Source organism: Cinclus cinclus, chromosome 20 (genome assembly GCF_963662255.1).
Source record: "Cinclus cinclus chromosome 20, bCinCin1.1, whole genome shotgun sequence".
Lineage (NCBI taxonomy): Eukaryota > Metazoa > Chordata > Aves > Passeriformes > Cinclidae > Cinclus > Cinclus cinclus.
Genome location: NC_085065.1, coordinates 3,988,939 through 4,009,090, shown reverse-complemented (window position 1 = coordinate 4,009,090; position 20,152 = coordinate 3,988,939). Strand labels below are relative to the sequence as shown.

The 20,152-nt window shown below is 43.6% G+C and overlaps 2 protein-coding genes across 2 annotated transcripts in view; both read left to right on the top strand.

Moving 5' to 3' along the window:
* The first annotated feature begins 3,720 nt into the window (after positions 1 to 3,720).
* Positions 3,721 to 9,340, top strand: FN3K (fructosamine 3 kinase). Its single transcript, XM_062506297.1, has 6 exons — positions 3,721 to 3,861; positions 4,846 to 4,997; positions 6,263 to 6,354; positions 7,196 to 7,278; positions 8,091 to 8,213; positions 9,002 to 9,340. The coding sequence occupies exons 1-6, from the start codon at positions 3,721 to 3,723 to the stop codon at positions 9,338 to 9,340; spliced, it is 930 nt and encodes a 309-aa protein (XP_062362281.1).
* A 2,622-nt stretch (positions 9,341 to 11,962) lies between these two features.
* Positions 11,963 to 20,152, top strand: part of TBCD (tubulin folding cofactor D) — a 117,138-nt gene continuing 108,948 nt past the window's right edge. The window contains exons 1-6 of the mRNA XM_062506578.1: positions 11,963 to 12,140; positions 14,884 to 14,934; positions 15,134 to 15,231; positions 15,948 to 16,049; positions 17,021 to 17,167; positions 18,014 to 18,069. Of these exons, the coding sequence (XP_062362562.1) occupies positions 11,963 to 12,140; positions 14,884 to 14,934; positions 15,134 to 15,231; positions 15,948 to 16,049; positions 17,021 to 17,167; positions 18,014 to 18,069 (632 nt within the window). The remainder of the gene's footprint in view (positions 12,141 to 14,883; positions 14,935 to 15,133; positions 15,232 to 15,947; positions 16,050 to 17,020; positions 17,168 to 18,013; positions 18,070 to 20,152) is intronic.

The window sequence follows — 20,152 nt, the reverse complement described above, 5'->3', positions numbered from 1 at the left end:
CCCCGAGCACCCTAACTGGACTTGAATAGTAATTTTACTTCAAGCAAGATTATAGACTCGACACCCTGGTGAGACCCCTTCCAACCCGGATTATTCCATGGCTGTATGATGCGCTGGAGCCCAGACTCTGTGTGCTCACACTGACACCAGCGATTCCCCATCCCTCCTGTGCGTTCAGCTCCTTTTCCATTCTCGCTCTGTGCCTTCTGCTGATGTTGCATCTCGGATTTGTGTCCAGGTCTGCTGGGAGGTGACCTCAGCTTTTCAGTGCACAATAGCTGAGTGCAGCCCCGGGGCTCTGCACAGACCAGCTGCTATAGTATTCTTTGGGTACTTACATATATTTATATAATAAATCATCATATTGCATCTTTATGAAATTTTGTTTCCCCAGGCAGCCAAGAGACTGGGTAATGTGAAATAACAAACCCTTGTTTGCCTCTTTTAAAGCTTCTCCTGCCCAACTAGGGCCCCAGGCTTTACTTAATCCATGTGGGATTGCTTCAGGTGTTACCAGGAGAGAGGAATTCTGCTCCATCCTCTCCTTACGTTGTGTTTATCGTGGCTGGCAGGAGGAACAGAGCCTCCGTGCCTTGGGGATGGACACACAACTGCAGAAATGCTCCCTCCAGCCAGGCATTCCTCCTGCATATCACAGAGAGGGACCAGACTGGTGATTGAGGAGGCCAAGGGTATAATTTGGAAGAAATAAACCAATGTAACCGTGTGCACGGGACAGAACTGCTCATCCTGCACCCGGACACTGGGCAGGCATATGCGGAGCACTGCCAAAGTCTGGGTGTCTGCGATTCACGTTTAACCCCTCGGAGCTGCGGGCAGCCGTGTCCGTGTCCGTGTCCGTGTCCGTGTCCGTGTCCGTGTCCGTGTCCGTGTCCGGCTGCAGAGGAGATGCAGTTTGAACATCCCAGCAGCTCCATGCCGCAGCGTTTCCCGGAGCTCCCCCAGCACACGCAGCCCAGCAGGCGGAGCCTGCTCATCCCCCGCGTACAGGGCCCGCAGGAATTCCTTCAGACCAACGGGGTTTGCCGGCTGAGTTTTCACTGTGAGAAGACTTGTTCTGATGGCACTTTTCTTTAAGCTGATGCACTGATTGCTCCAGGTCCCGGCACCACTCTCGCATTTTCCTGGTCGGAATTTTCGCACTCACAGGGTATATCAGTGCTGATCCAGGAGGAGCACCACAGACTCTTGGTGGTATGTCACACCAGTGGAGACCCTGATAGGAAACTGGGATGAAGCTGCACCATAGGAATGTTATAACTGAGGAGGAGGAGTCACAAAATCCCTTCACACATGAAAGACTTGGCTTGAGTTATTCTTCCACATTTCATGTAACAATTTTGTAGATATGTTATATAGAAGCCTTATATGATACTTAAAGGCTGAGGTCACATTCCTGGTATCTATTGTTCTTCAAATTCTTCTAAAGGTAGATAAAGCCAACCCTCCCCAGTTAAAGAAACAATTTCTAAAGAATCTGAAGAAAGGATTTATTTTCCAGAAATATAATTTATTTATTCTTTGAAATAGTGTTCTTCAAGTCGTGTTTCTTTTACCACAGTCTCTGTGGCATTTTTCTGATAGAGTGATATGAAATGTAATTTATTCTTACAGAAAAGTATTTAACCTATTAATTAATCCCCCAAAGTATTAAAAAACATACAAAAACATTTATCAAATTAATTACATACACTAATGAGACAAAACCTTGTTGTGCATATGCATAATAATTATAGATCCATTTTTAGCTTAGTGAAGTTTGTCACTAAAAGTTACTGAGGGAATTTCACAAGGAATCCAAATGCACAATTGTAGCACTACAGTATTTGTCAGACTATTGGTAGTAGAACTTAAGAATGATAAATGCTTTGTTAAGTATATTAAATACATTTTATTGTCTTGAAAACATTTTAATTCTGTTTAATATATATTCATTGTGTTTAATGCATTTTAAGTACCCATGTCTGAATATGCAGACCCATTACCCATTTTTATATTTTTCATCATTTGCAAAAACGACACCATTTTCTTTTATTTTTATTGGCAATTCACTTTTCAGATTTCATGGAATTAAGAATTTAATCTAATGGCATTTATCCCTTCTTAAAAACACACAAAGTAGTGAACCCAATGCTGTGCACATCACAAACAAAACCACGGTACGAAAATCCATCAGCAAAACATCACGTCCTTTCGGTGGCATTGGATGTGTCATTCATCCCAAAGCACCATTTCTGTGGTGAGCAAGCTCTAAAATAAGACCTCATGTTCTAATTTTTGTCAATGTGATACGTACAAGGAATGTGTGCTGCCTTTAAACAGGAATCTGTGTGTTTGAGTGCAGAGGGCCCCGGGACACTTGTGTGGAGTGGGGAACAGTGTCAGACTGCCGTCACACCAGGACCTGTCCCTTATTACACCGAGGACAGCCCCACATTACACCGGGAACTGTCCCTCATTACACCGAGAACTGTGCCTCATTACACCGAGAACAGCCCTTCATAACACCGGGAACAGCCCCTCATAACACGGGGTACTGCCCCTCATAACACCGGGACCTGTCCCTCATTACACCGAGAACTGCCCCTCATTACACCGGGAACAGCCCCTCATAACACGGGGTACTGCCCCTCGTAACACCGGGACCTGTCCCTCATAACACCGAGAACTGCCCCTCATTACACTGGGAACAGCCCCTCATAACACGGGGTACTGCCCCTCGTAACACCGGGACCTGTCCCTCATAACACCGAGAACTGCCCCTCATTACACTGGGAACAGCCCCTCATAACACGGGGTACTGCCCCTCGTAACACCGGGACCTGTCCCTCATAACACCGAGAACTGCCCCTCATAACACGGGGTACTGCCCCTCATAACACCGGGACCTGTCCCTCATAACACCGAGAACTGCCCCTCATAACACCGGGACCTGTCCCTCATAACACCGAGAACTGCCCCTCATAACACCGGGAACAGCCCCTCATAACACCGGGACCTGTCCCTCACAACACGGGGCACTGCATCCCCTCACAGCGGGAGCTGTTCCCTCACACCGGGACCCGGCGGTGCCGCTCACCCTCTCCGTGCCCGCAGGTCCCGTCCCGCAGCCCGGCCGGGATCTCCCCCATCCCCACGGCGCTGTCCCGCACCGGCAGGAATTCCCGCAAGGAATCGTGGGCTCCAGCCGGGCTCCTCGCCTGGCCCGTCCTGGCCCGGCCGATTAGCGGCTTTAATCGCGTCTTTTTGGGCTGCAGCCTGGGATTTCACACCAAATGCTCCCGATACAAAGCCTGCGCCCATTCCTGGGGCTGCCTTCAGCTTCCCTCTAGTGGACTGGCCTGAAACCACCTTTCCGCAGGCGATCCCGGAGCTGTGGAGCACTCCAAACTACAAATACCAGCAGCTCCAGCCCCGCTGAGAGGCCCCAGCGCCCACCTCTCCTAGAATTAATCTCTCCAGTTTATTCTAGCAAATATTTATGAATAATTTTATTCTTCATGTATAAAAACCCACGGCAAGCACAGCATTTTGAAACATTCTCTCTGTCTGAGCTATTTTTTAGCTGCTTTTTTTTTTTTTCTCTGGTGGGTGGCCCTTCCTACCTCATCGCAGAGTGACAGTGGCAGAAGGACCCAGACCTTTAATCCTATTTCGCAGCAGGTTTGGCAGAGCAGCTGCAGCAGCCTGGGAATAACCATGGAGAAGATCCTGAAGGCAGAGCTGAACACCAACATTCTGAAGGCACTGGGGAGCTCTGGGGGAGGATGCATCAGCCAAGGCCAAACGTATGAGACAGACAGAGGACGGGTGTTTGTGAAAATCAACCACAAACCTCAGGTCAATGCCAGCAGATCTTATGATTGCATAGAGATAGCCTTTTTATTTTAAAAGCAGCTTAATAATCCTTAATAATACATTATTATTCCAGTTCTCAGTATTGTTTTTTAACCTGTATCTATTTTATATCCAGAATGAATGTAGCAGGTTTGGTTAGTGTGAAATGCAGTATAATGCAATGTGATAACCCTCAACAGCAGGAATGAGCTGTAATTCCTGTGAAAAGGAGGCCAAGCACAAAGCTGTTATTGTGGTACTTGGAGCTTGGAAAAGCCCAGAGCTGACTTTGCATTCACTGCATTCCTTTTCATGTTCCAGTTGGGAGGATCGATAATGGGAGGGCACAAACAGGGGCCAGGGCTGAAATTCATGTATTATCTTTAAAGCTACAGAAGTTTCAAACATCCCCCGTTGCTTTTTGCATTTCTAAAAGTAAAACTCCTGCAGCTTCTCAAGCCAAACTTTAGACTTTTCTATTACTAAATGAATAGTCAATTGCTTTTTCTAACACCGCAGTGCATCAGAAATTTGCTTTATCAATATCAAACCCATCCTAAACTGCCATGAAGAACAATGCCTTTGCTTCAAAAATGCAGAGCACATGCTGAATATTTGTGCTGTCTCCATCCAGTGGCCTGTGGGGAAAGAGGATCCAGTTTAAGGGCTCAATGTTTCCTCATTTAGCAGTGGCCACATTATCCATCCTCAGAGGTGCTGTTGCATCCAGGTAGTTTAGTGTCTTCTTAAGCAGCTGGAAATCAGGGTGAAATGTGACATATCCTACAACCCTGGAATGAATTTAGGAAAAAAAGAAGTTAGGGTTAAGGCCCTCAAGTCTTTCTGTGTGGACTGAAGCTTTGCTGCAACCCTCTCCTTTATCAAGAGGAATGAACTCCTTGACACTTTGTCAAAAGTGGTTTTTTTCCAAAGTACTCCTTGTAGACATCCATAGTTTAGCCCAAGGATATTCTTATTCCTTGACAGGCAAGAAAAATGTTTGAAGGGGAAATGGCAAGTTTGGAAGCGATTCAGAAAACCAATATTGTGAGAGTGCCTCAGCCCATCAAAGTGATTGACCTGCCTGGAGGAGGAGCCATGTTTGCCATGGAGTACCTAAAGATGAAGCACCTTAACAAGTATGTACATGCATCTCTTTTTACTATGTTTGGGGCTCATTTTTGAAAATGTTTTACAGTCAGCCAGGAAACTTCATGGGCAGAGTCACTTTATTCTCTCAGAGGGAGGGATTCTCTTTGTTGAGATCTGTGCTTCTCTGTTTACATATTAAATATCTATCTATCTATCTATCTATCTATATATATATATATAGCTATGTATGTATATATGTGTGTACACACTCCTTGTCCATGTTTAGCTTTTCCTGCACTAGAAATGGCTGTCACTACTCATTGGTGTGCTGCTCCATGTGTGCTGAGATGCTGCTGCAGTGAAGGTAATCACAGCTGAGATTGGCTCATCATTCTCTCCTTGAGATTTTTCATTGCAGTTTCTTTTCCCAGCCCAACGGGTTTCTTTAACCTTACAGGCTGCTTAGGTCTTTGAAACCTCTGCTTCTCTAAGTAGAATCTTCCAGTATGATTTAAGCCAATGATTAAGTTAAGATGACATGAATTTGCATTTCATCTGTCAGCCAACCTGAATATGGAATTCAGGAGTCGTGTGTTGCTGAAAACAGATTTTCAGGAATGCTGCTGTGTTCCAGGCCTCCATGTGGGAACAGTGTCATGCCTATGGCTCTTCTGGCAGCTGCTTGTCCAACCAATCTATTTTATTTGGGACAATAATAGCAATTCCACAGTTTATTCTAATCTACCCCACTGCTCCTAGAAAGGATTTTCCAATGTCTAACCTTAGTCCTTCTGGCTGCAATTTTAAATCCATCATTTTCCCACCATTCTGGGCATGGAGAAGAAATTAATTTTCATCCTTGAAACTTGCTGTTAAGATACCTGTGGAATATTTAAGTGGTTTTTAGTTGTTGCCTTCAGCATTAGGCAGCCTCAATTCAATCTCTGCCTATGGCTTCTTTTCAGACTTACCCTTTCAACTGCTGAAGGGTAAAGCCCAACAGGAGATATGTTCTGTTCTCTGCTGATAAGGAAGAGCACACGATCCTCCTGCCCTTTCTGCTCCTGTTTATACCACCTTGTGTTCTCTTCACCTTTCTTGCAAGAGCTTTTAGAGTGTTTGTTGTATTACCTGTGTCTTCAGAGCTGTTATCAAGTCATTTGCTCCCTCAAGCAAGTCATTAGGTGCTTGTGAAATTGATTACTTCTGTGTTTGCCAAAAATAGCCTTGGTCATATTTAATTGAGGGGTTTTTCCCTGTGTAATACTTGTTCACTTGTTTCAGTTTTATTTTGGTTTATTTGATCCTACAGATATTCTTCAAAGCTGGGAGAGCAGATAGCAGAGCTTCATCTTTATAATCAGAAGCTTGGAGAGAAGCTGAGGACTGAGGGAAGCACAATTGGTAAAGCATTGTTGTAATGTACTAAATCAAAAAGGAAGCAATTCCTTTGGCTGTGGTGCAGCATTGCTTTCAACTTTCCTAAGTCAAACTGACAATTTGGACTCTTCTTCAGTGTCAGTGAAACCTTTCAGCCTCATGCACTCTCTTAAAATGTTCTTGAGCTTACAGAAATCCAAATTTTTTGCCTGCTGTTAGTTTAGATAATTAACTGATTACAGAATATCGTCCCTTAGTAAATGCATAATTAAGTTCCCCTTTAAAGATGTTTGGGATGACATTTTTCAACTCAAACAAATAGCAAAATATTCAAATATTGCTGCTCCTCAAAGTGAATTAAAGCATACATTTAAAAATCAGCTATATAAAGAATTTTTTTTTGAGTTGTTGCTATTAAAATATCAAGTCCCAGCCTGTATCTGTCTTGTTCCCATGACTTCAGAGATGGACTGGGTCTGACTCTTAGTGGTGGGCAAATTATAATCCATTATTTTTGAGTAAAGGCCAAATTACTGGCAGGTCCCAACAATCTATGAATCAAGGCACATTTAGTGGCAGCACATCCAAGTGCCAGAACAGCAGACTGTGACTGTGTTTGGGCTCCTTTCCTGAATGTCCAACTCCTTCATCCAAAGCAAACTCACTGACTGTGACTGGCTGTGCCTTCATTTCCATTCAGCATCTTCAAGTCCAAAAGATTTCTTTCCAGCTTTAGAAAGGATTATGACCATGAAATAAGTGTAACTTATTGCTTAAAGTTATTTTTTCTGCCTTAAGTTCTGTGTTTTCAAATTTTACCATGTAAAAATCTCAAATCCCCTAATATTATTTTTTTGTTCTATAGGAAAAGGAGCTGGTCACTCCGAGGCCCAATTTGTGGATCAGTTTGGATTCCACACAGCCACTTGCTGTGGTTACATCCCACAGGTATGGTCTGTTCCACAGCTGGGAAAGCCAACAGGTACTTGTAGAGGTCTGTGAACTCCTCATGTCTGAGTTTGCTCCATTTGTCTGCAGCTTTCTGACCACAGCTTTGCTTTCCTTGTTCCATCCCTGTTCCCTGGTACTGTGCATGCCAGGAGGCACAGTGGATTGAGTGAGAATTTGGAATGATGGTAGTGGTTCTTTAGCTTGATGATGCTTTAAAAAATCAGTGTCCCTTCACATACCATGTGTTGGTTTTATTAACCCCTACTATATGGATCTCTCCACTGCTTTTGGAGAGCCTCATCTTGTAATGTCTCATGAGACACTGGAAAGGGCTCTTGGAGATAATTCCACCATTTTCTGGCTCTGCATGTGTCAGGATTTCATTCTACAACTTAACTGAATGAACCTCCAGTATCTCAAACTCTTTGCTAAGTACAACTTTTCACCAAATCAGAAACGTGTTACCCAGTAAAAATGAATGAATACTTCTGCATTTCCAGAAAGATTTGAAACATGGCATTGAATAACTGAAACGATCTCACCAGAAACTCTCCCTGTAAAATACATTAAAAAATGGGAATGAATGAAAATAGCCAGAACCTCAACTTCTGTTAAAGAGAGCCCCACCAAAGTGTGGTGGAGAGCATCACGCCCAAAACAAAACATCTGATGTTGCTGTGCTTTGGTCACATTGACATTGTCCAGGCCATTGTGTCAGCACTGAATGTTTTAACTGGATCTCTGTTATTAACACTGAGTGCACATATGTTAAAACTGTGGGTGTGACAAACTTTTGCTGTATTTTCCAGGTGAATGAGTGGCAGAGTGACTGGCCATCCTTCTTTATCCGTCACCGACTCCAGGCTCAGCTGGATTTGATTGAAAAAGACTATGGAGATAGAGAAGCCAGAGAACTCTGGTCACAGCTGAAAGTATGAACCATGTTTTAAATCCATTTTATAGAATTTCAGGAAATGTGTATCAGTGGGATTGTAAAGGTGTTTTATAAGGGATTTACCCAGCTTGGAATGAAGAACATGGTCTGGATAAGGTTAAAAGTGAGTCCAGCAACACTATCAGCTGAACAGAATTCCTTTTACTCCTTTTACTGGAAAAAAACCCCAATAATTCAGCATTAGCATTTATTTCTGAGAATACAGCTAATAATAATATTAATATGGTAAATTTGAAGGTCTTGGTGTTATGAAGTAGGTGAAATTCTGCTGCCTGGACAGATTTGTATTTTACCTGGCCCAGGCTTACAGCTGAGGCTGGTTCAGGCCATGTTCCATGCAGCACTCAGGGAACACCAGGGATGCTTTCCTCTCTTCTGTTTATTGGTCCAGATGCTTACTGCAATCCTTTTTACCATTGAAACTTTTTAGTTGAAATGAAATTATTTTATATTTCTCATGACAGCAAGAGTATCCGTAAGTATCCAAGATTATCAAGAGTATCCATGTCTAGAAACAATACATCAGTACCAGGTGTTGATTCACTAGACTGTAAATTAAATGCTTTGCTAAGATTTGTTAAGAACAATCCAGAACATTTATCACTGGCTTGTTCTTGTTGCCCTCAATATCCAAAGCACACCATGAGGGCTGAACACAGGCAGCATTTGGCCAGCTCAGGCTCTAACATGCTACAGTGCTTTATTTTATTTAGTATTTTCCTCAAACACTCTATAATTGTTGCATGTCTTTTTATGCTTTTTCAGCCAAAGATTCCTGAAATGTTCTGTGATGTAGAAATTGTTCCTGCTCTCCTGCACGGGGACCTGTGGGCAGGGAATGTGGCTGAGGACGACTCAGGGCCGATTATATTTGACCCCGCCTCCTTCTATGGCCATTCAGAATTTGAACTGGCCATTGCTGGAATGTTTGGAGGGTTCAGCAGCTCTTTTTTCTCTGCCTATCACAGTAAAATACCCAAAGCTCCAGGATTTGAGAAACGGAACAAGTTGTATCAGCTCTTTAATTACATAAACCACTGGAACCATTTTGGGACAGGGTACAGGGGCTCTACTCTAAACATGATGAGGAAACTTCTGAAGTAACCAGGTACATTTGAGAAATTCTGACACAGTCCCTTAGGAATGAGCAGCCCCTGCTCATCCCTAGTACCACAAACTTGGAATTGATGGTAAAACACCTGATATGGAGAAGGCTTAGTGCACTTTTGAGTCTCACTAACTAAGAGCAATTGTGTAATCTTTAACCTGGGCACTAGTTTCCCTGCACAGATTCCTCCCCTGCTGAAGGAAAGGGCTGCACTGTTTGTCAAGGCTCCACTGGCTTGGGAAGCAGCCTGACAGTCAGCCTGCCCTTGCTCTCACACCTCGTAGCTGCTGTGTTCCACAGCAGCATCTTCCCAGTCCTGCTACTGCTCCATCAGCAGTTTGTTATGGAGAGCTGCAGTTGTGGGACAGTGGTGCTGGAAGTAATAGCAAGTTCTGTCTGCCCTTGTTAGTTCTGGTTTAGTTTTCTGTCTGTTCGCAGCCCCTTTCCCATGCATATTTCCATGGTCTTCTGTTTCTCTTTCCTTTCCTTTTGTATGTCAAATATCTTAATCCAAAATTTCAGTCAGATTCTGTGAATCTGAAAACATTTTAATTTTAATTTAATGAGCAGACAAGGCCCTTTGGCTGCATTTGACAAACATATGTAATTAATAATATTTCTAATATTTATTTTAATTGAATGCCATTTACTCACATTCATTTTTCTCTTGCTATAAGAACTGAAATTCCAGTGGTATTTTCTGGAAGGATGTCTAGTTCCTTGGTAATTAACTGTACAGTCATAAGTAGGTTGTTACCACTCAAAGTTGACAATAGCATTTCATCATTTTAGTGTGATATTTCAGTGTGTTGTACAATAGTAACATATTTAAATAACTTTGTAAAAAGACAGCAAAATGTCTCTGTGGTTGGGTGAGAAGAAGCACCTCTGGCTGCTGGGTTGGTTGGTGCTGATGTATTTTCAGTTTTAGAAAATGAGTGCAGTGGGCACAGCTGGTCTGTTGTGTCACCACTGGGTTATGGAAGGAACAGTGCCAAATCTGATGAATTTGTAAGGGGTTCTATTGTTCCTTACTGCTTTATTTTTACAGAAAACACAGGCAGTGGGAATTTGAGAAGAAAAGTGTTCAGCAAAGATACTGGTGTACAACCTGAGCTAGAGTAAATTAGTGACTCTGGGGGGTTTTAATGGAAGAAAGTGGCAAGGAGAGTAAAAGTGCAGTCCCACAAATACGAATTATGGCCTGAGTATTCAGGTTCAGATGGCTGGCATGACTAATACTAAAATATTATATTCAAAATTGCTTAAATATGTTTAGACTTTTCTCACCTTTAAATGGTCGTGCTATAAAGATTTAATAAAGTTTAAAATTTGATGTTGTAATTGGTTTAAAACCATGCACTTTGCTCTGTGTAAATATGATACAAAAAGTGAAAAATTTTTTTTTCCCTCGAATCAGGGAAATCTGTCACTGTTGGTTATAAAACTTAACAGAACTAAAACAGTGGAAAAGTGGAACAGTAGAGTTAGAACACAGCTGGGATCATAGCTGATGGCTGGAAGATCTAGGTCTGAGGAAAGAACAAAGTGCGCTGGTGTTTATGGATGTGAACAAACCAACCTGTATCACATTGGGAAATACTTGTGAACTCAAACTTCTCAAATAAAACACTTGTCTTGCAGAAACCCACCACTCAGTGTACATGTGTTTTGTGACTGTGGTTTGATTGAAAGAATTTGAGCCTGAAGATAAACTATTTGGGTGTGGATGGAGCTGCTGGGTAGGAGGAAAGAGCAACCTGTTCTGATATCCTGGCCAGGCTGAAGTGCCTCCTTGAATTTCCTGTATAATCAGTGGAGCTGTAGTTGTAGCTTTCAGGGTTCGAATGTTGTTTTCAGTATTGGATGAGGTTTAGATAATGTTTTGCATTTCGATAATGTAATGCAGTGTTTTGGTGTGGGTCGGGTAAGGAATGGAGGTCATGGATATTGCCATCATCCAGCTGTCTCCCACCTACCGAGGTTGTCCCCATCCTTGTCCTTTTTCCCTGGGGTCCCCATCGCTGTTCCCTTCCCTGGGAGTCCCTATCTCCATCCTCACCCAGTGCTTGGGTGCCCATGCCTGTGTCCCCATCCTTCTCCCATCCCCAGGACACCATGGTTGGGTGCCCCCAGCGTGGATGTCCCCATCTCCAGCCTAGATGTCCCCATCCCTGGTGCGTGTCCCCGGGGTGGATGTCCCCATCCCCGCTGTGTGTCCCAGGCCGTGTCCGTCCCCCGGCACCGGCTCGAAGGCGGTGCCGCTGTCTTTTGTCCCTGCAGGCGGCCCGTAGCAGGGCGGGAGCGGCGGCGGCGGCGCGGGCCGGGCCCGGGGCGGTGCCGGGCGCTTGTCGGGGGTGGTCGCTCGTCCCGGGTATTGCCTCGTCCCGGGTATTGCCCTGTCCCGGGTATTGCCCTGTCCCGGGTGGTCGCACCGCGCCGGGCCTGAGGGGCGAGGGCGGCGGCTCCGGGAGCCCCGCGGCGGAGGCCGGTAGGGCCGGGCGGGGCCGCGGGAGAGGCGCGGTGGCCGCATGGCGGGGCCGGGCGGGGTGTGAGGGGCGGCGTGAACTGACCCTTCCTTCCTTCCTTCTGTCACTGCCAGCGCCGGGCCCGCCGGGATGGACGGAGCGGGGCGGGAGCCGGAGGAGGGCGAGGAGCGGGAGCCGGGTGCCATCAGCGACAGGAACATCCTGGACAGCTTCAGCGAGAGCCGAGAGGTCGCGGAGCTCATCGGGAACCTGAGGGAAGTCTTCGGGGAGCTGGTGACGAGGGAAATGGCCGTGGAACGGTTCATAGGTAAGCACGGCAGCCAAAATGAGTGGTTCTGCTGTTGCTTGTTGCAAACATTTTATTGTGTGTTATTCATCTTATTATTGCTGATTACCAGAAAGGGACCAAACCGTTAATTTTTGGGTCAGTGATAATGCTGGAACCTTATCAGTAGGTAGTTAAGATTTGGTTGGTTGCTCATTTTGTTTTCCATATAGATATTCCTTTATTACCTGGTATTTAACTACTGCAAATGAAAACTTAGGTCTTAGATTCCAGAAATCTGTATTCTGGCTCATGTTGGGCCTATTAGTTTCCTATTCAAATTCAGGCTATAATTTAGTTAAAAGTTTGTCATATAAAGCATCTTTTTTACCTAATCAAAACACACCTATGCGCATTTGTGCTTCAAAGTGTCAAATTTCCTATTTTTACTTTTTCATTTCATAAGAAATGTGAGGAGTGGCTGAATCCATACAAATCATGTATGTTTTCCCAAGTGGAGGTAACTTGGTTTGGCTTTTGTGCTACCTAAGGAAAGCTGTCCTGTCCCTGGGCCTCAGCTGAATGTGGAAGGACCATTGTGAGGTGCATGTAGCTGTGGCCTGAGTGACCAGCCCGTTTCAAGGCACATTTGTGTGTTAGCTCAGTGTTGTGATGAGGTGATTTGAAAAAGTTCATTCAGTGCTTCATGTATTTGCAAACTGAATTTAGCAGACTGGCATTCTGCAAGCATATTTGCAAACGATGGCGGAATTGCAAAAACTTACAGTCAAAATATTGACAGCAGCTTTGTTCTTGACAACAAGAAATGAAGTGGGCAAACCATCAAGCAGACCCCCCCCCCCCAAATTTGGAGATCTGACCCTGCAGGAGTTTCTCAGAAACATTATTGTGGTTAACTGAACTGACTGTTCTGTCTGGGAGATGAACATGTAACTGCTCAGACAGAAGTTCCAGGAACTCACACTGGTGAGGTTGTTCAACATCACAGAGGAAATGTCAGATTTCAGTGGGACAGGAAAAACTATTGCTGGAAAAATCACCTTGCTGTGCCTGTCTGTCTGTCACATCATGTGGAGTGTTAATACAATTTAAATTGTACTTGTGAGCTTTCTGCCTGTATGCTGTTGCCCAGTAAACACAGGCTCCATATACTTAAAAAAGATACTGTGTATGTGCTTCAGTATTGGGTTATAATATTTAGTGTACTCAGGTGTCATTGATCCTTCTTGGACACAATGTCCCAAATGTGCCAAGAGGCTCAATGTGTGGGTTAGAGCACTGAAACTTCGGGAATACCTTTTATCTGGGAACAGAGAACACAGTAATCACCTGTTTCAGAGGATTTTAATGGAAGTTTCCAAAGAGTTCAGAAAAACTCATGATGCTCATTTTTTGATGAACTGTTAGAAACAGAAGTTTGGGAGACAGTTTAATCTGCAACTAAAATTTTGTAGGAAAATATAGAAAGATCTTTTTTGAAATCATAGTTTTAGAGGATCTGGTTTAGGTTCATTCTCTTCTGCTTTTATTATTTGGGGTTTCATTTTATCTTTGCCAGGCTGTGACCTGGGAAAAAATTTGCTCTTCAGTTCTGCTTCTGCTGGAAAGCTTTGGTGTTGGAATTTGTGTTCACTGCTTCTACTGTTTGTGTGCAGCTTAAGGCATCATTAATTAAGGTGGGAAATCAGTGATGATTAGGAGCTCAAGTTTCCCTCTTGATGGCATTCTGGCATCCCAGTGGAATTGCACAAGGATACTGTTGGATGGTCTGGTGTCTGAAAGTAGTTGTGCAGTGTCATCCACTGGTCAGCTGCAGCACTGTTGACTTTGAGTCGTGTCTTAAATGTAAGTGTTGATGTGTCAAGCACAGAAAAAGAGCAGAGAGCAAAGTCGGTTGTGGGAGAAACAAATACAGAAAAGGGGAGATTAAGGAGGTTTTAGTTTTCTGATTCAAAAGCTGTTTTCTGACCAAATAGCTAAAATGAGCCAGGCAATGTCCAATGCCACACCGGATCACTTAATTATCTCCTTGGGAGTCCAGCTTTCATTTCTGTAGCTGCTTTTTGTTGATTCTGGATTTAAATCGAAAAGCTTTTGTGTCTGAAAGCTCTGGCAAGTTGCTCTTATTTTACTTTTTTTTCAATATTCATTTTCAATTTTTCCTTTCTCGAGTCAGTATGCAAAAGGCAGAGACCATGTTACTGGCAGCAAAATAGAGTGAGGGATGTGAACAGTTTTGAGGAGAACAGTGGTAACAGCTGCAGTTTGTATTTGTTGAGGTTAAAATTTGTTAAGGATTCTTTGTTTTTTGCTGAATAATTCCCTGTATTCTATTTAAAAATAAGAAACTAGCTCTGAGGATTGTGAGGAGCACTCTCATTGCAGAGTGTTATTGTGGGAGGTCTGTCTAAGGAGATTGGAGAGACTCCTGGGAGTGGGTTGATGGTTCAGTGTAGGTAAATGAGTGCAGTCTGAGGGGGACAGACTGCTTGTACTGTTACTTGGAATTATAGACTGCTGTGGGTTGAAGGGAGCTTAAAGATCATCCCATTCCACCCTCCCTGCCATGAGCAGGGACACCTTGCACTAGACCAGATTGATCCAAGCTCTATCCAAGCTGTGGTTTTCTAATCTTCTGACCTCCCTTACAGGTGGTGAAAGGTCAGGGATGCAGGAATCTTAAACTAAAACTGTTCAGAACCAGAGGGTATCTCACAGCTAAGGCTCTTTGAGTAGTTTATTACAGATATCTTTTCATTTGCAGGTATAATGGACAAGTACCAGGAGCAGCCTCACCTTTTGGATCGCCACTTAGGTAAGAATGTCATCCTTAAATCATTTTTGTGTCTATATTAAAAGATCTGTTACTCTGGAAGATTTGGGTTTGCATTACAAGATTGCTGTGGCTGATAGTACTTCCATTATATAATTGCTGTCTCCCTCTGTTCTGTCAGAAGTACAAGAAACTCTGTGAACTGCATGTAGTCTCACTGGTTTTCCTCTCCTTTCACTAGAGGGGATGATGAATTCCTTGTTGGAGATAGTACGGGACAGTGGATCTCCTGCCCCACTAGTTCACCTGGCTTTTAAATTTCTCTACATCATTACAAAGGTAAAAAAATCCTAAATTTAATGTTCTGTAACTGAAGTTTGTAAGTAACGAATATTTTCTTCATTGTTTTCAAAAATATTAACATAAACACATGTTTATTTTACATGGTTAACATGTGTTTAACATGGTTAAATATTTTAAACTGTACTGTGGAAGATTAGTTCTCTTGTTTCCCATTTTCATGATAGCTTATTTTATTAAATGATCCAGATTAGTAAAAATCGAGGTCTGAATGCAAAAGAAATTGCAGACTTGGATATACTGAGTGATAAAACATGAGTTATAACATTGAAAAGTAAAGTGTGATGAACAATTAGATGGATGTGGAATTTACCTTTGAGCACAATATTTTTGGGCTCTAAGGGCTGAGCCCTGGCATAGGTGGTTCAGAGAGGTGGTGGGATGTCCATCCCTGGGATACTGGACACCCCATGGATGTGGTCCTGGGCACCTTGCTGTGCTGACCCTGCTTTACCAGGAGGGTTGGCCAGACAATCTCCAAATGTCCCTTGTTTTAAAGTTAATTATAATTTCATGAATTCTTAATAACTTTGTAAAAACACAAATATCACAAGGTATTTATGACTTTAATTTGCATGCTTACTCTCCTTGTGACGTGAGGATTCTAGTCAAGACATTGCTCCAAGGGTCTTTCCTTTCTCCTCAGTATGTGCTGGTGCTGGGTGGGGACTGAATTCTCAAACTCTCTGCTTTAGGTGAGAGGGTACAAACGTTTCCTGCCACTGTTCCCTCATGAGGTCCGGGACCTGCAGCCTGTTCTGGATATGCTTGCAAAGCAGAACCCAAGAGATCCTGAGGTGAGGACTTACTGTACTTTTTGTTTAACTTTGATGTCGCCAGTAGAAAAAGCTGAAGGAAGAAATTTAGGAAAAAGTATAAAAAGCAGTGACAGGCCTTGTCTGGTGTTAATACCTGGATTTGGTGTGAAAATCATCATCTCGTCACAGGAGAAATGCCCTCCCCAAGGTCTTGGTTTTCTTTCGTGGAATTTATTCCAAGGATTTAGTAGCAGTGGCAGCAGAGGTGCAAGCAGAACCTTTAAACCACTCATGTAAGGAACAAATTGATTGTAACAAGAATAAAAGGAAGGGCAGTGAAAGGCACTGAACCTCTAAAAGGAATAACTGAAAAATCATCCAGTATGACTCCAGGATACTGTAGTTTACATCCTTCTATTTTTAAATAAGGAAAAAAAAAGAACTCCAGAGAGCTGAATAGATGAATTTTAAGAGAGATCATTATCAGTTATAAGTTACAAAAATCATGGATTTGAAGACAGTAATTGTATTGCAGCTCTGAATTAAAGCTTTTTTAAAACTAAACCTCAATTCTGACACTTTGCTGCTGTATAGCTTTAAAGCTTGAAAAACTTCCTTCTTTCTTCTGAAGTACTTTCAGTATATCCATGAAAGCAATACATAAGAAAATAAGGAGAAAAATGTTCTTCTGTTATATTTGTGAGTGGAGGCACAGATAGGCCAAGGGAAGGAAAAAACCAGGAAATGTGAAGGTGCAGTTTTCCTTTGGGAAGGAACCAAGGATGTTGTCTAGATTTCTGATGGGGGTAAGGTCCATTAATTTTATTACAGTTTTGCTGTTTGGGATCATTTGTAGTTCTGTCTCCTCTGGAGTTTCAGGGCACTCACCTTGGGAGTTTTCTCTTGATCATCTTTGAAAGTTCCTTGGAGCCAGGGGCTTTTTTGTGCTTTCAGCACTTCACATTGCAGAAAATGAAGTAAAAAACCTCTGTTTTACCATTCCTTTCCAGACTTGGGAAAGTCGCTACATGCTCTTGTTGTGGCTGTCCATGATCTGCCTGATTCCTTTTGATCTGGCCCGTTTTGATGGAAACCTCGTTTCCCTGGAAGGGCAGGCTCGGCAGCCAACCATGGATCGCATCCTGGAAATAGCAAAGGTGAGGAAAACACCTCCTGTAATGCTTTCAGACCTAGGATACTTGGCTCAATCATTCAGTATGATAAATATTAACATATTCTGTACATTCCACAATGTACAGATATTCTTTTCTGCATATTGTTTAAGCCCATATTTTTGTGTCTAATAAGTAAAGAATTTTTTTTGTACTTCTGGATCTTCAGTCTGTTGTTTGCTGCTTTAGAGTCAGGCAAGACTGGAGCTTGTTTCCCCTGATGCAATAAACTATTTTATCTGAATATCCCCTGCCTTTGAATATGATAGAGGCTTTCAACACTTGCAAGTGCCAGAGAGCTGCTTCTGAAGGCCAAATCTGAGGATTTCTAGAGGAATTCAGCTTTTGATCAGAGTGAGCATCTTGGGAAGCTGTGACTGTGCGAAGATTTTTAAACAAATACATCAAGTTCCAGTGGGTGTCAGCCCAGGTGGCTGACTTGTCATGCCATTGAGATAAAAATAAACCACTCCCCTTCCCCACAGCTACCCCAACAGCTCAGGCTTTTGACACCTGCAGCACTGAGGGACTTACTGCTGATAGGCCAATGTGTCTGTGAGTTAAGGCTTCAGCAAATAAACCTTCAGTAATAAATGTGCTTTGAAAGGCACACTTAGGGAAATCCTGCATCAAATGCAGTTTGTTAAATGGGAAGATGAACCTTCTGCTGTCTTTAAGCTCAGTTTGTAATCACAATAATTACATAATGTGTGTAATCATAATAATATTTGTCATGTTAGTATTCAGTAGTGTATTATGGGCAGAGTTACATAGTTGGTTTTCTACCTCCGTGTATGAATTCTTTTAGAGTGAGTTTTCTTTTCCCTTTAGTGTTACCTGGTTGTCAGTGACAAGGCTCGGGATGCAGCTGCTGTGCTGGTGTCCAAGTAAGTCTCTTTTGTGCATCTTGGCAGAAAGGCTCCCATTCCTCCTGCTGTTTCTTAATCTGACATGACAGTTTTGGGAGGGCTGGAAGTTGCCAACCGTCTGTGGGATGTTAGTGTTGCTTGAATTGAATGCAGTAGTGCTTGTTGGAATACTGCTTCCTCTGCACATGAAAATAAATTACAAAGACCATAAACAGAGATAGTATACACGTCTCTTGTTTCAGTATCTATTCCAGTCCACATTCCTGCATATTCTAGTGGACAACGCCATTAGTCAGCTCAGGTTGTGACTGATTGGGGTTTTTTTCCCTTTTTTTTTAAAGCAGTAAAAGCCTCGACTCTGCACTTCAGCTTGTGCTCAGCAGGGGGCGCTGCCCGCGCAGCTTTGGCGCTGTCCATGGGCAGCGGATTCAGGGGGGCAGAGGGACATGGGGACAGGGGGGCAGAGGGACAGGGGGGCAGAGGGACAGGGGGGCAGGGGGGCAGAGGGACAGGGGGGCAGAGGGACAGGGGGACAGGGGGGCAGAGGGACAGGGGGACAGCGCGGCAGAGGGACAGAGGGGCAGAGGGACAGAGGGACGGGGGGCAGAGGGACAGGGGGACATGGGGACAGAGGGACAGGGGGGCAGAGGGACAGGGGGGCAGAGGGACAGGGGGACACGGGAACATGGGGGCAGAGGGACGGGGACAGAGGGACACGGGAACATGGGGGAAGAGGGACATGGGGACAGAGGGACACGGGGACAGAAGGACATGGGCTCATGGGGACAGTGGCACACAGGGTCAGCAGGACTGGGGAACGCAGGGACATGGGGATGGAGACAGAGGGACGTGGGGATGAGGGGACACAGTGGGACATGGGGACAATGGGACATGGGGACAGTGGGACACAGGGACACTGGGAGATGGGGGCAGTGGGTGTGGGAGAATCACAGCCATAACACCTACATTCATATTCTCTGGGTTAAGATGCATTAAATTTATGGGATTAAGCAAAATAGTTTTTAAAATCAGCATTTAATAGAGCAGACCTTGTCTTGTCTTTTTAGCAGGTAATCATCTGTGTACTTACTTTAAATTTATTCTGAGCTTCAGTCACAGGATTCAAGGCTTTAGAAGTTTATATTTAGTGAGTATAATGCTACAGGTCTGAATCTAATGGCAAATCAAACACTTTTTTGGTTTAGAATGTACAATGTCATGCAGAAAATTCGTGAAGACTCACAGTTCTCTGGTGACTCATCCTGTGCTTTTCTGGTTTATTCTGAAATGTATCAGAGCAAAATTCAAGAGACTTCATTAATTAATTGTGCATTCTTGAAGGAGTCTTGCCTGTTACATACTTATTTTGACAAGGTTTGTCTCCTTATCCTTCCCTGTGAGAGCGGGGAGGCCCTGGCACAGGGTGCCCAGAGAAGCTGTGGCTGCCCCATCCCTGGAAGTGTTTTCAAAGCCAGGCTGGATGGGGCTTGGAGCAACCTGGGGTAGTGGAAGATGTCCCTGCCCATGGCAGGGGGTGAAACTGGATGAGCTTTAAGGTCCTTCTCAACCCAAACTGTTCTATGATTATATAATTCTGTGATCCTAATTAGTTTTTTTAGTCATTTTGGAATCAATAATTAGAAATTGCTGTTTATGGATTTGTATGGATAATCTGCCTTGTCACAGGCTGACAGACCCAGAGGATTTGAGATGACAGTGTGACACAAAGTGAATTATTCTTGAACATTCTTTACTTCCTAAAATCCCAGAAAGTATCCAAATTAACTAAGAGTAATATATTGTTGAAAGTACACCCAGTATTTGGAAGTTTTCTCAAGTAAGGAGGACAGTAATTTTAAAAGATTCTTTCATCACATTATGCCTAATTGAATTTGTGCTTCAATTGTACTCCAGAGTGTCTGTAAAACTAAATTTTGAGTGGGAGCTTACATACAGCAACTTTATTGTTTGCAGCCTGGTGTTCAGCAGAGCTTTGTGCTCATGCAGTGCTCAGCCCTTGGAGGTGAGGGGGGGACTTCAGGGGGATTTCACCACTTGGTCCTATGCAGGCACCTTGTTATTAATTGTCTTATCTTCTCAT

Coding starts and splice junctions, on each gene's coding strand:
- FN3K (XM_062506297.1), top strand. CDS start 3,721: ATGGAGAAGATCCTGAAGGCAGAGCTGAACACCAACATTCTGAAGGCA. Junction 4,998..6,262: donor AAGATGAAGCACCTTAACAA/GTATGTACATGC, acceptor TTGATCCTACAG/ATATTCTTCAAAGCTGGGAG. Junction 8,214..9,001: donor AACTCTGGTCACAGCTGAAA/GTATGAACCATG, acceptor ATGCTTTTTCAG/CCAAAGATTCCTGAAATGTT.